The sequence below is a fragment of the Tachyglossus aculeatus genome, chromosome 7 (assembly GCF_015852505.1).
Source record: "Tachyglossus aculeatus isolate mTacAcu1 chromosome 7, mTacAcu1.pri, whole genome shotgun sequence".
NCBI lineage: Eukaryota > Metazoa > Chordata > Mammalia > Monotremata > Tachyglossidae > Tachyglossus > Tachyglossus aculeatus.
The window spans coordinates 9,096,778-9,110,967 of NC_052072.1; the positions used below are offsets into that span (position 1 = coordinate 9,096,778).

Genomic DNA, 14,190 nt, shown 5'->3' on the forward strand with positions numbered 1-14,190 from the left:
GCTGGCTTTCTCCCCCTGTGATAGTGCACCCTGAGGAGCTACCTCTCTTGCTTACTGCCTGCAGCTGGCTCTGACTGTGGTGGCTCATTTAGTCATTCAGTCATTCATTTATTCAGCCTCTGATTGAGCACTTACTGTGTGTAAAACACTGCACTAACCACTATCACAATAAACAGACACATTTCCTACTCACACATGCTTACAATCTAGAGGGGGAGACAGGGGGAGACAGACATTAATATGAATAAATAAATTACAAATATGTACCAAAATTTCATGTTCTAGGGTTGAAGTTACCTCCACCTGGTATCAAGGAAAGTTCTTTATTCATTCATTCAATCGTATTTATTGAGCACTTACTGTGTGCAGAGCACTGTACTAAGTGCTTGGAAAGTACAATTTGGCAACAAATAGAGACAATCCCTATCCAACAACAGGCTCACAGTCTAGTTATTTTATTAATAATTTCATTTTCTTTAATCACCCCATCATTCTTCTGTCACCTCCTCCTCTCTCTTTTTTTAATGGTATTTGTTAAGTGTTTACTATGTGCCAGGCATTGTACTAAGCACTGGGGTATCCACAAGATAATCCAGTTGGACACAGTCCCTGTTCCACCTAGGGCTCACAGTCTTAATCCACATTTTGGGGAACTGAGGCACAGAGAAGTTAAGTGACTTCCCCAAGGTTCAGTGCTGCTGCTGCCCAGCATGGGGGAGCTTTGACTTGTAGCAGATTGCCTTCCACCCGCTAGCCACTGCCCAAGCTAGGAATGGATTGGGTAAAGCCTCTGCTTGACTATTCCTTCCATAGCCGAGACTGGTAGAGTACTGGAAACTCTCCAGGCGCAACACTGAGAGGGGGTATGCATATATCACTGTGATTATATAGGAAACTGTAATCACAGTGCTATTTCTGGCTTCTCACTGTCTCGGCTCTCTTCAACTGGCCAGAGTTCCAGATCAGAGGTAGGACGTGGGCAAGGGATTGATTGTGTCACATCCAAGCCGTCACCAAAACCTGCCAGTCTCAGCTCCGCAACATTGCCAAGATCCGCTCTTTCCTCTCCATCCTTACCACTACCCTGCTCATTCAGGCTCTCATCCTATTCCGTCTGGACTACTGCACCAGCCTTCTCTCTGATCTCTCATCCTCGTGTCTCTCGCCACTTCAATCCATACTTCATGCTGCTGCCCGGATTATCTTTGTCCAGAAACGCTCTGGGCATATTACTCCCCTCCTCAAAAATCTCCAGTGGCTACCAATCAATCTGTGCATCAGGCAGAAACTCCTCACCCTGGGCTTCAAGGCTGTCCATCACCTTGCCCCCTCCTACCTCACCTCCCTTTTCTCCTTCTACAGCCCAGCCCACACCCTCCGCTCCTCCGCTGTTAATCTCCTCACCGTACCTCATTCTCGCCTGTCCCGCCATCGACCCTGGCCCACGTCATCCCCCGGGCCTGGAATGCCTTCCCTCTGCCCATCCGCTGAGCTAGCTCTCTTCCTCCCTTCAAGGCCCTACTGAGAGCTCACCTCCTCCAGGAGGCCTTCCCAGACTGAGCCCCTCCCTTCCTCTCCCCCTCGTCCCTCTCTCCATTCCCCCTCATCTTACCTCTTTCCCTTCCCCACAGCACCTGTATATATGTATATATGTTTGTACATATTTATTACGCTATTTATTTATTTATTTATTTATTTTACTTGTACATATCTATTCTATTTATTTTATTTTGTTAGTATGTTTGGTTTTGTTCTCTGTCTCCCCCTTTTAGACTGTGAGCCCACTGTTGGGTAGGGACTGTCTCTATACATTGCCAATTTGTACTTCCCAAGCGCTTAGTACAGTGCTCTGCACATAGTAAGCGCTCAATAAATATGATTGATGATGATGATGCTTGTGATCTAGAAGACATCGAGGTACAGTGAGTAGGTTGGCTTGAGAAGAGCAATGTGTGTGCCCTGGGTTATCACAGGAAATCATCTTGAGAAGCAGCATGGCCTAGTGGAAAGAGCTTAGGCCTCGGAGTCAGAGGACTTACGTTGTAATCTTGGTTTTGCTACTTGTGTTCTGTGTGACCTTGGGCAAGTTGAGTCACTCAACTTCTCTAGACAGTAAACTCATTAAGGGCAGGGAATGTCTCTGCTAATTCCATTGTATTGCACTTTTTAAAGCACTTAGTACAGTGCTCTTCACATAGTAAGTGCTCAATAAATACCATTGATTGATTGATTGATTCTCTGTGCCTCAGTTACCTCATCTGTAAATTGGGGATTAATAATAATAATAATGGCATTTATTAAGCGCTTACTATGTGCAAAGCACTGTTCTAAGCTCAAGGAGATCAGGTTGTCCCATGTGGGGCTCACAGTCTTAACCCCCATTTTACAGGTGAGGTAACTGAGGCACAGAGAAGTTAAGTGATTTGCCCAAAGTCACACAGCTGACAATTGGCGGAGCTGGGATTTGAACCCATGACCTCTGACTCCAAAGCCCATGCTCTTTCCACTGAGCCACGCTGCTTCTCTGAGCCTTATGTGGACAAGGATTTTGTCCAATCAGATTATTTTATATCTATCCCAATGTTTAGTACAGTTTCTGACACATAATCAGCACTTAAAATCAGCTGTTATGAAGGGTGAGCTGATTGAGTGCTTCAAAGCTAATGGCAAGGAGTTTCTGTTGATGTGGAGCTGGATGGGTAACCATCGGAGGTTATTGAGGAGTGGGGAGAGGTGGACTGAATGTTTTTTTAGAAAATGATTTGGGTAGCAAAGTGAAGTATGGACTGGAGTGGAGAGAGGCAGGAGACAGGGAGATAAGGAGGATGATGCAGTAATCAAAGTGGGATATGATAAATGCTTGTATCAGCATAGTAGCAGTTTGGATAGAGAGGAAAGGGCAGATTTTAGTGATGTTTTTAAAGGTAAAACCAACATAATTTTTTGGCGTTGAATAAGAATGAGAGGCTGAATAAGGGCTGAATAAGAGAGATGAATCCAGGAGAACACCAAGATTATGGGCCTGTGAGAAAAGAAGGATAGTGGTGTTGTCTACAGTGATTGGAAAGCCAGGGGGGTGATAAGATTTGAGTAGGCAGATGAGGTGTTCTGTTTTGACCATGTTAAGTTTGAGGCATCAGTGGGATATCCAAGTAGAGATATCCTGAAAGCAGGAGGAAATGTGAGACTTGAGGGAAGGAGAGAGATCAGGGCTGGAGAAGTAGATTTGGGAATCGTCTGCGTAGAGATGGTAATTGAAGAGGTGGGAACGGATGAGTCATTCCTGTAACTGCTGGTTCCACAGTCTGGAATTCCCTTCCCCCCTAAATTCACTAAACTGTCTTTTTCCCAATCTTTGAAGTCCTCCTAATACCCCACCACCTTCAGGAAGTCTTCTCTGATTATTCCACAACCTTTCAGTTGCATCACCCCAAATCTAACGTATTTATTTGTTCAAGCAATTATTTTTTCAGCTATTTCATCCCGTTGGGTTTTCATTCATTCATTCATTCAATCATATTTATTGAGCACTTACTGTGTGCAGAGCACTGTACTAAGCGCTTGGGAAGTACAAGTTGGCAACATAAAGAGACGGTCCCTACCCAACAATGGGCTCACAGTCTAGAAGGGGGAGATAGACAACACCATTTCCTGTTTCATCTCTTCTCCTCTCTGTAAAGAAAATTTCTCCATCTCACCAATTCAATGGTGAGCTCCTCGAGGACAGGGGACACATGCCTTGTGATTGTCATACTTCTCCAGGCATGTAGTAAAGCACCTGGAACTTAGAAGTTGCTCAATTAATACCACCGATTGATCGACGGCTTATCCGGGCAATGGCTCAGCGTACAAGGTAGCGTTATGCATCACGGGTCCCCAGGGTCAGAAGTAAAAGATTCCAGATAGTCATGGAACCCCTCTAACCAGAAAAGGCACCTTTAAAAGAATAGAAAAAGCTGAAGTCATCAAAACAATCTAACTTCCTGTTTGAATATCACCGTCACAAAGCGTGTGGTTTTAGTGCTTCGTATAGCGTGTGCTCTGACGAGGGTAAGTTAGATCGTGAATGACTGAGCCAAGAAAGTCTAACTTGCTGTCCTGCCTTCAGATCTCTCCGGTTAAGGAAGGACCGCATCCAAGTCCACCACCACAATGATTGTCAAGATGCTGTTCACACTTGGCTTCTTCCCGTTGGTTCAAGTAACAGGTAGATCATTTTGGTTTTCTCTCTCTGTCTCTTCCTTTTTCAGGGTTTTGCTACCAGCCTCAATTCATTTTTATAAAAGGATTTAGGAATCGGACTGCATTTGCGTTTCAATAAGATCGTTAAAGAATGCAATCAACTTAGAACACGACCAATTTTTCAACCTCGTTCACCCAGTGATTGCTGTTTCCATTTTGTTCTTTTACTTTTTTTATTTTCTCTTTGCCAAAGGAATTTTTCTGCTTGTATGGAGACCCGGGTGGTTGGGAACACCATAAATTTGAAACTAAAAAGACAGTTATAGGAAAATTCCAGAAGGTGGCCAGTGTGGGTCAGCTATCAAACTTGATTTGGTGTAAGCCTAAGCAATCCTGAAAATGTCTTGAAAGATAAAGATTAGATGGTCCATGTAAACATGGTCATGGTTTCATCTTACTTTAAAGCTACTTTCTCAAGCAAAACTTCCTAAATTACCCTTCAATGATGAAAAACTTGTATTGCCTTACTGTAGGTTTGATAACACTCAATAGAAATTCTGCTGAAGTTCAGATGGTATTTAATTGGCCGTTCATTTTTACTTGAAATTAAAAGGCCAAATTCCTTAAGCAGCTTTTTTCCTCCACGTGCCCTCTCTGATGGGGATTTGCGGGTCACATCTTCACTCACAATTTTCTTGGACTTGTTGCACTTTTCCAGCTTGCATGTGGATCATGACTGCAATAATTCATTTAATTGTGCAAAGATCAGAGGTGCAAATTTGGGTGCTAGGAAAGTTAAGCTAGTGGACTTAATCCCTGAAGCTGTCCTTAGGTGAATCTTCTGAAATTGAGAGATGTTGCCAGCGATAAAACTTGGAGGTTGGGTCAACAGAATGATTTTGGAGCCTAGATTGTAAACTCTATGAGGGCAGGGATTGTGTCTGCCAAATCTATTGTACTGTACTCTCCCAAGAGCTTAGTACAGTCCTCTGCTCACAGTAACGCTCGGTTAATATCACTGATTGATGGACTGAATAATTGAACTCTTCCAATTTCAAGAACTCGTAGTCTTCAACTGCAGGGTTAAGGGTACAAAATTAACTTTATTTCTGATTTTTTTTTAGAAGAGAAAGGGTAGTCATGGGTGGAAAAGAAAGCCCACATTGACGGTGAATACATTTGGAGAAACTGAACTTGCTTTTTTTCTTCCTTTCCTGAAATGGCAGTCTTAAGAAGTTGCTTTGGAGAAACTGGGAAATAGACATTTTAGAAGACTTTTTTATGCTCAAATGATTAGATATTCTATCTTATCCATTTTTTTAATCAAATGATGACATTTATTAAACAGTGTGTGCAAAGCACTGTAATAAATGATTGGAAGAGCTCAAGAGAGTTGGTGAACACAATCCCTGCCTTTAAGGAGTTTACAGAAGTTCAGAGCTAAAAGTTATGCCTTATTGTTTAATAATTCATCTTCTCATAAAATCAAAACCAAATTTCTGTAATGCGGATATTCTCAATAACTAGCCAAACATGAAAATTTGGTGATGGAATTTAGGAACAGAATGGGTTTTTAAAGCAGAAGGGTAATATAACCAAAAAAGAATCGGTGAGCAGAACAGGTTTTGCAATGAAGACTAAGAGAAAAAAATTGCATCGATAAGTTAAACACAGACTGACAGAAGGATTCATTCTATTCCAGTAGTTCAAAGTCTTCCATGAATCATTGGTTGTTTTATTCTTCATTGGCCTTTCAGTCACACTTGCACACATGAATAAAAATTCATTCAGGAGCGTCATCTTCAAATACAAGGTCACCCTCTATGGATTATTGATGAATATTATCTGCGCTGACTGCCTTTCTCCTCTCTCCCAAGGGCAGCTAGAAATAATTTTTATCTCAGTATCATTCATCAATGAATGCTGTAAACTATAGGTGAATTTATTTTTAACTCCCCATTTCACATACATACGGGGTAAACTAAACTTGTCGCCCAATTTGGCTGGCTAGGTTGTAACTCCTCGAGGGTAGAGATCGTATCGGCTAACTTTGTTGTACCCTTCTAAGCATTTAGCACAGTGCTCTGAACATAGTAAGAGCTCATTAAAAACTACTGGTTTTCAATCAGTAACTCCTCACCCTCGGCTTCAAGGCTGTCCATCACCTCGCCCCCTCCTACCTCATCTCCCTTCTCTCCTTCTACAGCCCAGCCCGCACCCTCTGCTCCTCTGCTTCTAATCTCCTCACCATGCCTCGTTCTCGCCTGTTCCGCCGTCGACCCCCGGCCCACGTCATCCCCCGGGCCTGGAATGCCCTCCCTCTGCCCATCCGCCAAGCTAGCTCTCTTCCTCCCTTCAAAGCCCTACTGAGAGCTCACCTCCTCCAGGAGGCCTTCCCACACTGAGCCCCCTCCTTCATCTCCCCCTCCCCATCCCCCCTGCCTTACCTCCTTCCCCTCCCCACAGCACCTGTATATATGCATATATGTTTGTATGTATTTATTACTCTATTTATTTTATTTGTACATATTTATTCTATTTATTTTATTTTATTAATATGTTTTGTTTTGTTGTCTTCTCCCCCTTCTAGACTGTGAGCCCACTGTTGGGTAGGGACCGTCGCTATATGTTGCCAACTTGGACTTCCCAAGCGCTTAGTACAGTGCTCTGCACACAGTAAGCACTCAATAAATGAATGAATGAATAAATATTACTACAATTGGATATTAACCGCATGCATAATATATTTCATTTCTCCATAGATCTTGGACTATCTATAGATGGAATTTTTTTAAATCTGATATTTTTCTCAGTGATAAAATCCACATAGTAGACTGTAAACATGTTGTGGGCAGGGAATGTATCTGTTATATTGTTATATTGTATTCTCTCCTGTGCTTAGTACAGTGTTCTGCACAGAGTAAGCGCTCCATAAATACGATAGAGTGACTGACCCAGTTTTTTCAAAACATGTGTTTTTACTCTGCATCTTAGATAGAATGCTGTGAGCCCAGAGGAACAGGCACTGTGTCGAATTCCCAACTGGGTATTATCTCCCCGCACTTAGTACAATGTCCTGCATACAGTGAAAGCTTAATAAGTGCTATTAATTTTAAGGAATGTTTTTCCCACAATGTTTTTCTGGATAGAATGTGATTGTGATGTTGGTTATGTGCATGTGCATGGTGTTGGTCAAGGCATAATAATAATAATAATAATGGCATTTATTAAGTGATTACTATGTGCAGAGCACTGTTCTAAGCGCTGGGGAGGTTACAAGGTGATGAGGTTGTCCCACGAGGTTACAAGGCACAGAGAAGTTAAGTGACTTTCCCAAAGTCACCCAGCTGGGGTTTGAACCCATGACCTCTGACTCCAAAGCCCGTGCTCTTTCCACTGAGCCACGAGTTTTCCTTTATATGGGGTTCATCAGGAATGTACCTCCTACGTTAGAGTAGAACTGACTGTGCTCTGAGCTACACTCTTTAGCATGGACTTGGGATTCAGAGGTCATGAGTTCTAATCCCAGCTCTGCCACTCATCAGCTGTGTGACTTTGGGCAAGTCACTTAACTTCTCTGTGCCTCAGTTACCTCATCTGTAAAATGGGGATTATGACTGTGAGCCCCACGTGGGGCACCCTGATTACCTTGTATCTATCCCATTGTTTAGAACAGTGCTTGGCATATTCTTTCAATTGTATTTATTGAGCGCTTACTGTGCGCAGAGCACTGTACTAAGTGTTTATAGTAAACACTTAACAAATACCACCATTATTATTATTATCACATACCTTATACTAACATTTAACTTGTCTAATGGAAAATGTTGGATTATCAACAAATGTCAACCAATCACTTTATTGCATTCTTACTTTGTTCAGAGCATAACAAAAGTAGTATTCCTTCATTCATTCTATTGTATTTACTGAGTGCTTGCTGTGTGCAGAGCAGTGTACTAAGCGCTTCGGAGAGTACACTACAACAATGAACAGACACATTCCCTGCCACAAGCAAGCTTACATCCTAGAGGGGGAGACAGACATTAATATACATAAATAAATTAAGATATGGATATGGATATGTACATGAGTGCTGTGGGCTGGGAGGGGGGAAGAATAAAGGGAGCAAGTCAGGTGGCTCAGAGAGGAGAAGGAGAAGAGGAGAGGAGGGATTTGGTAAGGGAAGGCCTCTCGGAGGAGATGTGCCTTCAATAAGGCTTTGAAGTGGGCGAGAGTAATTTTCAGTCAGTCAGTCAGATTTTGGTCAGATTTGAGGAGGGAGGGCCTTTCCGGCCAGAGGCAGGATGTGGGCGAGGGGTCGGTGGTGAGATAGATGAGGAGTAAAGTGTGCAGGCTGGGTCGTAGTAGGAGATTAGCGGGGTGAGGTAGGAGGGGTAAAGTTGTTTTAGTGCTTTAAAGCAAATGGTTAGGAGTTTTTGTTTGATGTGGAGGTGGATGGACAACCCCTGGAGTTTCTTAAGGAGTGGAGAAATTTCGTCCTGAACGCTTCTGTAGAAAGATGATCTGGGCAGCAGAGTGAAGTATGGACTGGAATGGGGAGAGACAGGCGGCTGGGACGTCAGCAAGGAGACTGATACAGTAATCAAAGCCCTACTGAGAGCTCACCTACTCCAGGAGGCCTTCCCAGACTGAGCCCCCTTTTTCCTCTCCTCCTCTCCATCCCCTCCGCCCTACCTCCTTCCCCTCCCCACAGCACCTGTATATATTTGTACAGATTTATTACTCTATTTTACTTGTACATATTTAGTATTCTATTTATTTTGTTAATGATGTGCATATAGCTTTAATTCTATTTGTTCTAGTGATTTTGACACCTGTCTACATGTTTTGTTTTGTTGTCTGTCTCCCCCTTCTAGACCATGAGCCCGTTGTTGGGTAGGGACCGTCTCTATATGTTGCTGACTTGTATTTCCCAAGCGCTTAGTACAGTGCTCTACACACAGTAAGCACTCAATAAATACAATTGAATGAACAAATGAATAATCAGGGTGAAATTGGATAAATGATTGCATTAACATGGTAGCAGTTTGGATGAAGAAGATGGAGGATTTTAGTGACGTCATGAAAGTGGAACGGACAGGATTTCATGACAGATTGAATATGTGGGCTGAATGAAAGAGAAGAGTCTAGGGTAATGCCAAGGTTATGGGTTTGTGAGACAGGAAGGATGGTGGTGCCATCTACAGTGATGGGAAAGTCACAGAGAAGGCAGGGTTTGGTTGGGAAAATAAGGAGCTCCATTTTGGACATGTTAAGCTCGAGGTGATGGGAGGACATCCAAGTAGCGATATCTTGAAGGCAGGAGGGAATGCAAGACTGCAGAGAGGGAGAGGGATCAGGGCTGGAGATGTAGATTTGGGTTTCATCCACATGGTCCCTGCCCTCAGAGAGTTTCCTTTTATTATGGTACTCGTTAAGCGCTTACTAAGTGCCAAGCACCATATTAAGCACTGGTGTAGACACAAGTCTAAATCAGAGGAAGTAGGATTTAATCTCTCAGGCAGAAACTCTTCACCCTGGGCTTCAAGGCTGTCCATCACCTCGCCCCTTCCTACCTCACCTCCCTTCTCTCCTTCTCCAGCCCAGCCCGCACCCTCCGCTCCTCCACCGCTAATCTCCTCACCGTACCTAGTTCTCGCCTGTCCCGCCATCGACCCCCGGCCCACGTCATCCCCCGGGCCTGGAATGCCCTCCCTCTGCCCATCCGCCAAGCTAGCTCTCTTCCTCCCTTCAAGGCCCTGCTGAGAGCTCACCTCCTCCAGGAGGCCTTCCCAGACTGAGCCCCTTCCTTCCTCTCCCCCTCGTCCCCCTCTCCATCCCCCCATCTTACCTCCTTCCCTTCCCCACAGCACCTGTATATATGTATATATGTTTGTACATATTTATTACTCTATTTATTTATTTATTTATTTATTTTATTTGTACATATCTATTCTATTTCTTTTATTTTGTTAGTATGTTTGGTTTTGTTCTCTGTCTCCCCCTTTTAGACTGTGAGCCCACTGTTGGGTAGGGACTGTCTCTATATGTTGCCAATTTGTACTTCCCAAGCACTTAGTACAGTGCTCTGCACATAGTGAGCGCTCAATAAATACGATTGATGATGATGATGATGATCTCCATTTTACTGATGAGACCATAAGATCGTTTTGGGCAGGACGAGTGTCGACCAACCTTCTTGTACTATACTCTCCCAAATGCTGAGTATACTGCTCTGTATACAGTAAGCATTAAATAAATACCACTGATTGATGAGAGAACTGAAGCCAGAGGAGTTAAGTGACTTGCCCAAAGTCACACAGCAGACAAGTGGCGGAGCCGGGGATTAGAACCTGTCGAACGACCCCCAGGTCGGGTCTCTTTCCACTAGGCTCTGCTGCTTCTCATGTGAGAAGCAAATGGTCATTTATTAACTAGGTTAGAGTGAATTTTACGTAATTTTGATCGTAAGCCTCAATTTTTAATTGACTCCATAGTTTTCAATTCAATGAGGAAATAATTTTGTTTTCGCAAGAGGGAGAGTTCATACGCTTGAAGATTGATCATGCCACTCTTCATTCTGTTTGTGTAGAGGTGCAGATGTTTATTCATTTACTAAGTATTGCATGTTAGCATATGACTATTTTGTCTCAGGGTGTGATATAAAAATGAGAAAGTAGCAGGAAGGTTAAGAATTGACAGTGGTCAGGATGACGTTTTTGCTCACACATCCTAGATAAAAACTTTTCAGGAGCTGTAACGAGCTCTTTTTTCTCAGAGTTGGTTTGACTCCAAACTCTACCACAGAATTGTACAGAAAATGTGGGCCCTTAATGAAATATCCACTTTTGATTGGCTGTGGGGTGCATCTCTCTGAATTTCCCGGACAATGGCATTCAGGCATGGCTCTTGAATTAATTGGCAGGCCTTGGCATGGGGATTTAAGTGCTACATTTTTTACTGTGGGCAAGGAGCATCAAGGAGTGGGTTTATAACATACTGAGTAGCTCCTTGTTGACTACCATTTTCATTAGATAGCCCGGATGATAGCAGCTCCCGGAGCCCAAGGTGATGTTGGCTACCTTCATGGGCATAATCATCGAAACTCACTTTCTAAAAGGACTTTTCTGATATAGCCAAGCTCTTCACAGGTGTCCCCTTGCTACAGGGTTTTCACATTGAGTTTGTTCTCTATCTTTACCTATTCATTCTTTATATTTGAAATGGTGAAATGCGAATTGCATGAACAGTGGAGCCAAAAAGACAGGTCTATCCACATTGTGGAAATGCAAATGCTCTCGTTTAGAATTCATTCATTCGACTGTATTTATTGAGCACTTACTGTGTGCAGAGCACTGTCCTAAGCTCTTGGGAGAGTACAATACAACAATAGACACATTTCCTGCTCCCAAAGAGCTTGCAGCTGAGAACTGCTATTATTTAAGGCCCTTATTCTTTTGGGAATAAGGCTTTTGAGTATAGGAGCACATGGCAACTTCTCTGCTACACAGAGTTACAGTGAACTGAATATTCTCTGTGTCCTGCTTTTTCATTAATAAAGTGTTCAGTGAAATATCATTGGTCTGATTTGGCTCCATCAGTCATGCTTTGCTCTTCTTGTGAAGGTTGTAGATGGAAGGCAGCACATTTTGATTACTGTGAACATAGGACAGGGGCTATGTCTGACCTGATTATCTCATATCTACAACAGTGCTTAGTATAATGCTTGGCAATTTGTAAGTGCTTAACGTATACCACAGTTTTTACCGTTACAATGCTTGTTACCCCAACAAACCAAGAGACCAATCCTCTTGGGCCTCTACTTCATGTTGCAATCAATCAATAAATCATATTTATTGAGGGCTTACTGTGTGCAGAACACTGTACTAAGCACTTGGGAGTCTACAATATAACAGAGTTGGTATACACGTTTCCTGGCCACAGTGAGACCAGGGAGAGGGTTGAGTGTAAAGATATGTACATAAGGGTTGAGGGTGAGGTGAATGTTACAAATCAGAAAGATCTGGGTTCTAATCTCAGCTCCACCATTTGTCTGCTGTGTGACCTTGGGCCAGTCACTTAACTTCTCTGTGCCTCAGTTATCTCACCTGTAAAATAGAGATTAAGAATGTGAGCCCTATGTGGCACTTCAAAGCCCTACTGAGACGTCACCTCCTCCAGGCGACCTTCCCAGACTGAGCCCCGTCCTACCTCCCCCCCCCACCCCCTCACCTTACCTCCTTCCCCTCCCCACAGCACCTGTATATATGTATATATGTTTGTACGTATTTATTACTCTATTATTTATTTTATTTGTACATATTGATTCTATTTATTTTATTTTGTTAACATGTTTTGTTTTGTTGTCTGTCTCCCCCTTCTAGACTGTGAGCCCGCTGTTGGGTAGGGACCATCTCTATATGTTGCCAACTTGTACTTCCCAAGCGCTTAGTACAGTGCTCTGCACAGAGTAAGCACTCAATAAATTCGATTGAATGAATGAATGAATGACAGGGACTGTGTCCAACCTGATCAGTTTGTATCTACCCCAGCGCTTAGAACAGTGCTTGACACATAGTAAGCACTTAACAAATATTATTATTATTATCAAGTGGTACAGATCTAAGTGCATAGGAGACACAGAGGGAAAATGTTTATCTTGGAGAGACCTTCCAGTCCATTTCCTGCACCAGGACACAGGCATCGCTGTGAGGGCTGTCCTTTGACTCTGGTGGGGGCCCAGGTGGAGACTGCCCTCAGGGGTTCCAGAACAGCTGTGTGAAAGAGGAGGAAGGAAGCGTGACCAGTGAGTTTAGCAGGGCGGCTGTTGTTCCTTCTCTCCGTGTTGTCCTTGTCATCTGGGCATCCTTCTAGGTCTGTCTCTGGGTTAACTAAGAGCTGCTGCAGTGGCAGTAAAAATGATTTTAACTGAGTATCCCCTGGGTGCAGTACACTGTCATAAGCTCTTGGGAAAATATGGCAGAAGCACAAGTCACCGTTCCTTTCTGTAAGGAACTTACACTCCATCGGAAGATCGAAGCCGGGCTTAGACAACCAGGAGGTCCTCTCCAGTGCCAGAAGGAGACCAGAGTAAGGTAGAGCCCGTAGCTTTTACTTCTATTGTACATCCATAAAGGTGTGGTTCAGTGCTTTGCACTCTGGGCCTGTTGGTCACGATGATTGCTCCTTAATAGGACCACCTTGGTTGAATCAATCAGTGGTTTTCAGTGAGCACTTACTGTGTGCAAAGCACTGTTCTTAGTGCTCGGGAAAGTTCAGTACAATGGAGTTGGCAGACACGGTCCCTACCTCCAAGGAGCTTTGGTGAAGTGAAAACCTTAAGGCCCAAACCAGAAATTTGCATTTCTTCTTCTTTGTCTACACTATAATGGATGCTCAGAAAACTACTTTCGGATCAAAACTTACGAGGAAATAGCTTTTGGGACAGAACACAAGCAGAAAATGCAAAAGCACTAGAAAGCAGTAACAAAAACGAAAATATGCAGTAGCAGTTGTGATGTTTCACAAGGTTGAAAGAGTTCAAGGGATCTGACGGAACCCACCTTTTTTTGCTGCCAAATTACAGTTGCAATGGGGTCCTGAGAGCAGATTCAGGTGCCAGCAAGCAGTAGAATCGGGGAGGGTAATGGTTTCGGGCCTTCATGAGCAAAAGTCTAGCAACCTTTTGTTAAAGTGGGGAAATTTGGGAATTTCAATGGGTGCTTCTTTTAGACATTTGCCAGTATTTCCCAGAAATACACAATTTGGAGTGCTAGGTAGCCAGTTTAAATCTCCACAGCTGGTATGGACCTCCTCTTCGATTCAGAGCCCTTTATAGAACCAGAATGTAAGAAACTCAGCACTCCGCATTTCCTGGGGCAATGATATGTACCCTTAGAGCTCAAAAGATCATGGCTCTCCACTTCAGACTTGAATCCCCTGTGTTAGAGAGGATGGGAGGAATTGATGTGTTTCTTCTTGTCTTTGGCAAATCGCTTACGAAAGGCC

General features: G+C 43.3%; 1 protein-coding gene and 1 non-coding gene across 2 annotated transcripts in view; one reads left to right on the plus strand and one right to left on the minus strand.

Moving 5' to 3' along the window:
- Window positions 1–724: 724 nt before the first annotated feature.
- LOC119931115 lies at window positions 725–863 on the minus strand. The gene has a single exon (XR_005451976.1). It is a non-coding gene; the product is annotated as a small nucleolar RNA SNORA7 (small nucleolar RNA).
- Window positions 864–4,137: 3,274 nt separating this feature from the next.
- Window positions 4,138–14,190, plus strand: part of CD28 (CD28 molecule) — a 48,948-nt gene continuing 38,895 nt past the window's right edge. The window contains exon 1 of the mRNA XM_038749574.1: window positions 4,138–4,207. Within this exon, the coding sequence (XP_038605502.1) occupies window positions 4,153–4,207 (55 nt within the window). The 5' untranslated portion in view covers window positions 4,138–4,152. The remainder of the gene's footprint in view (window positions 4,208–14,190) is intronic.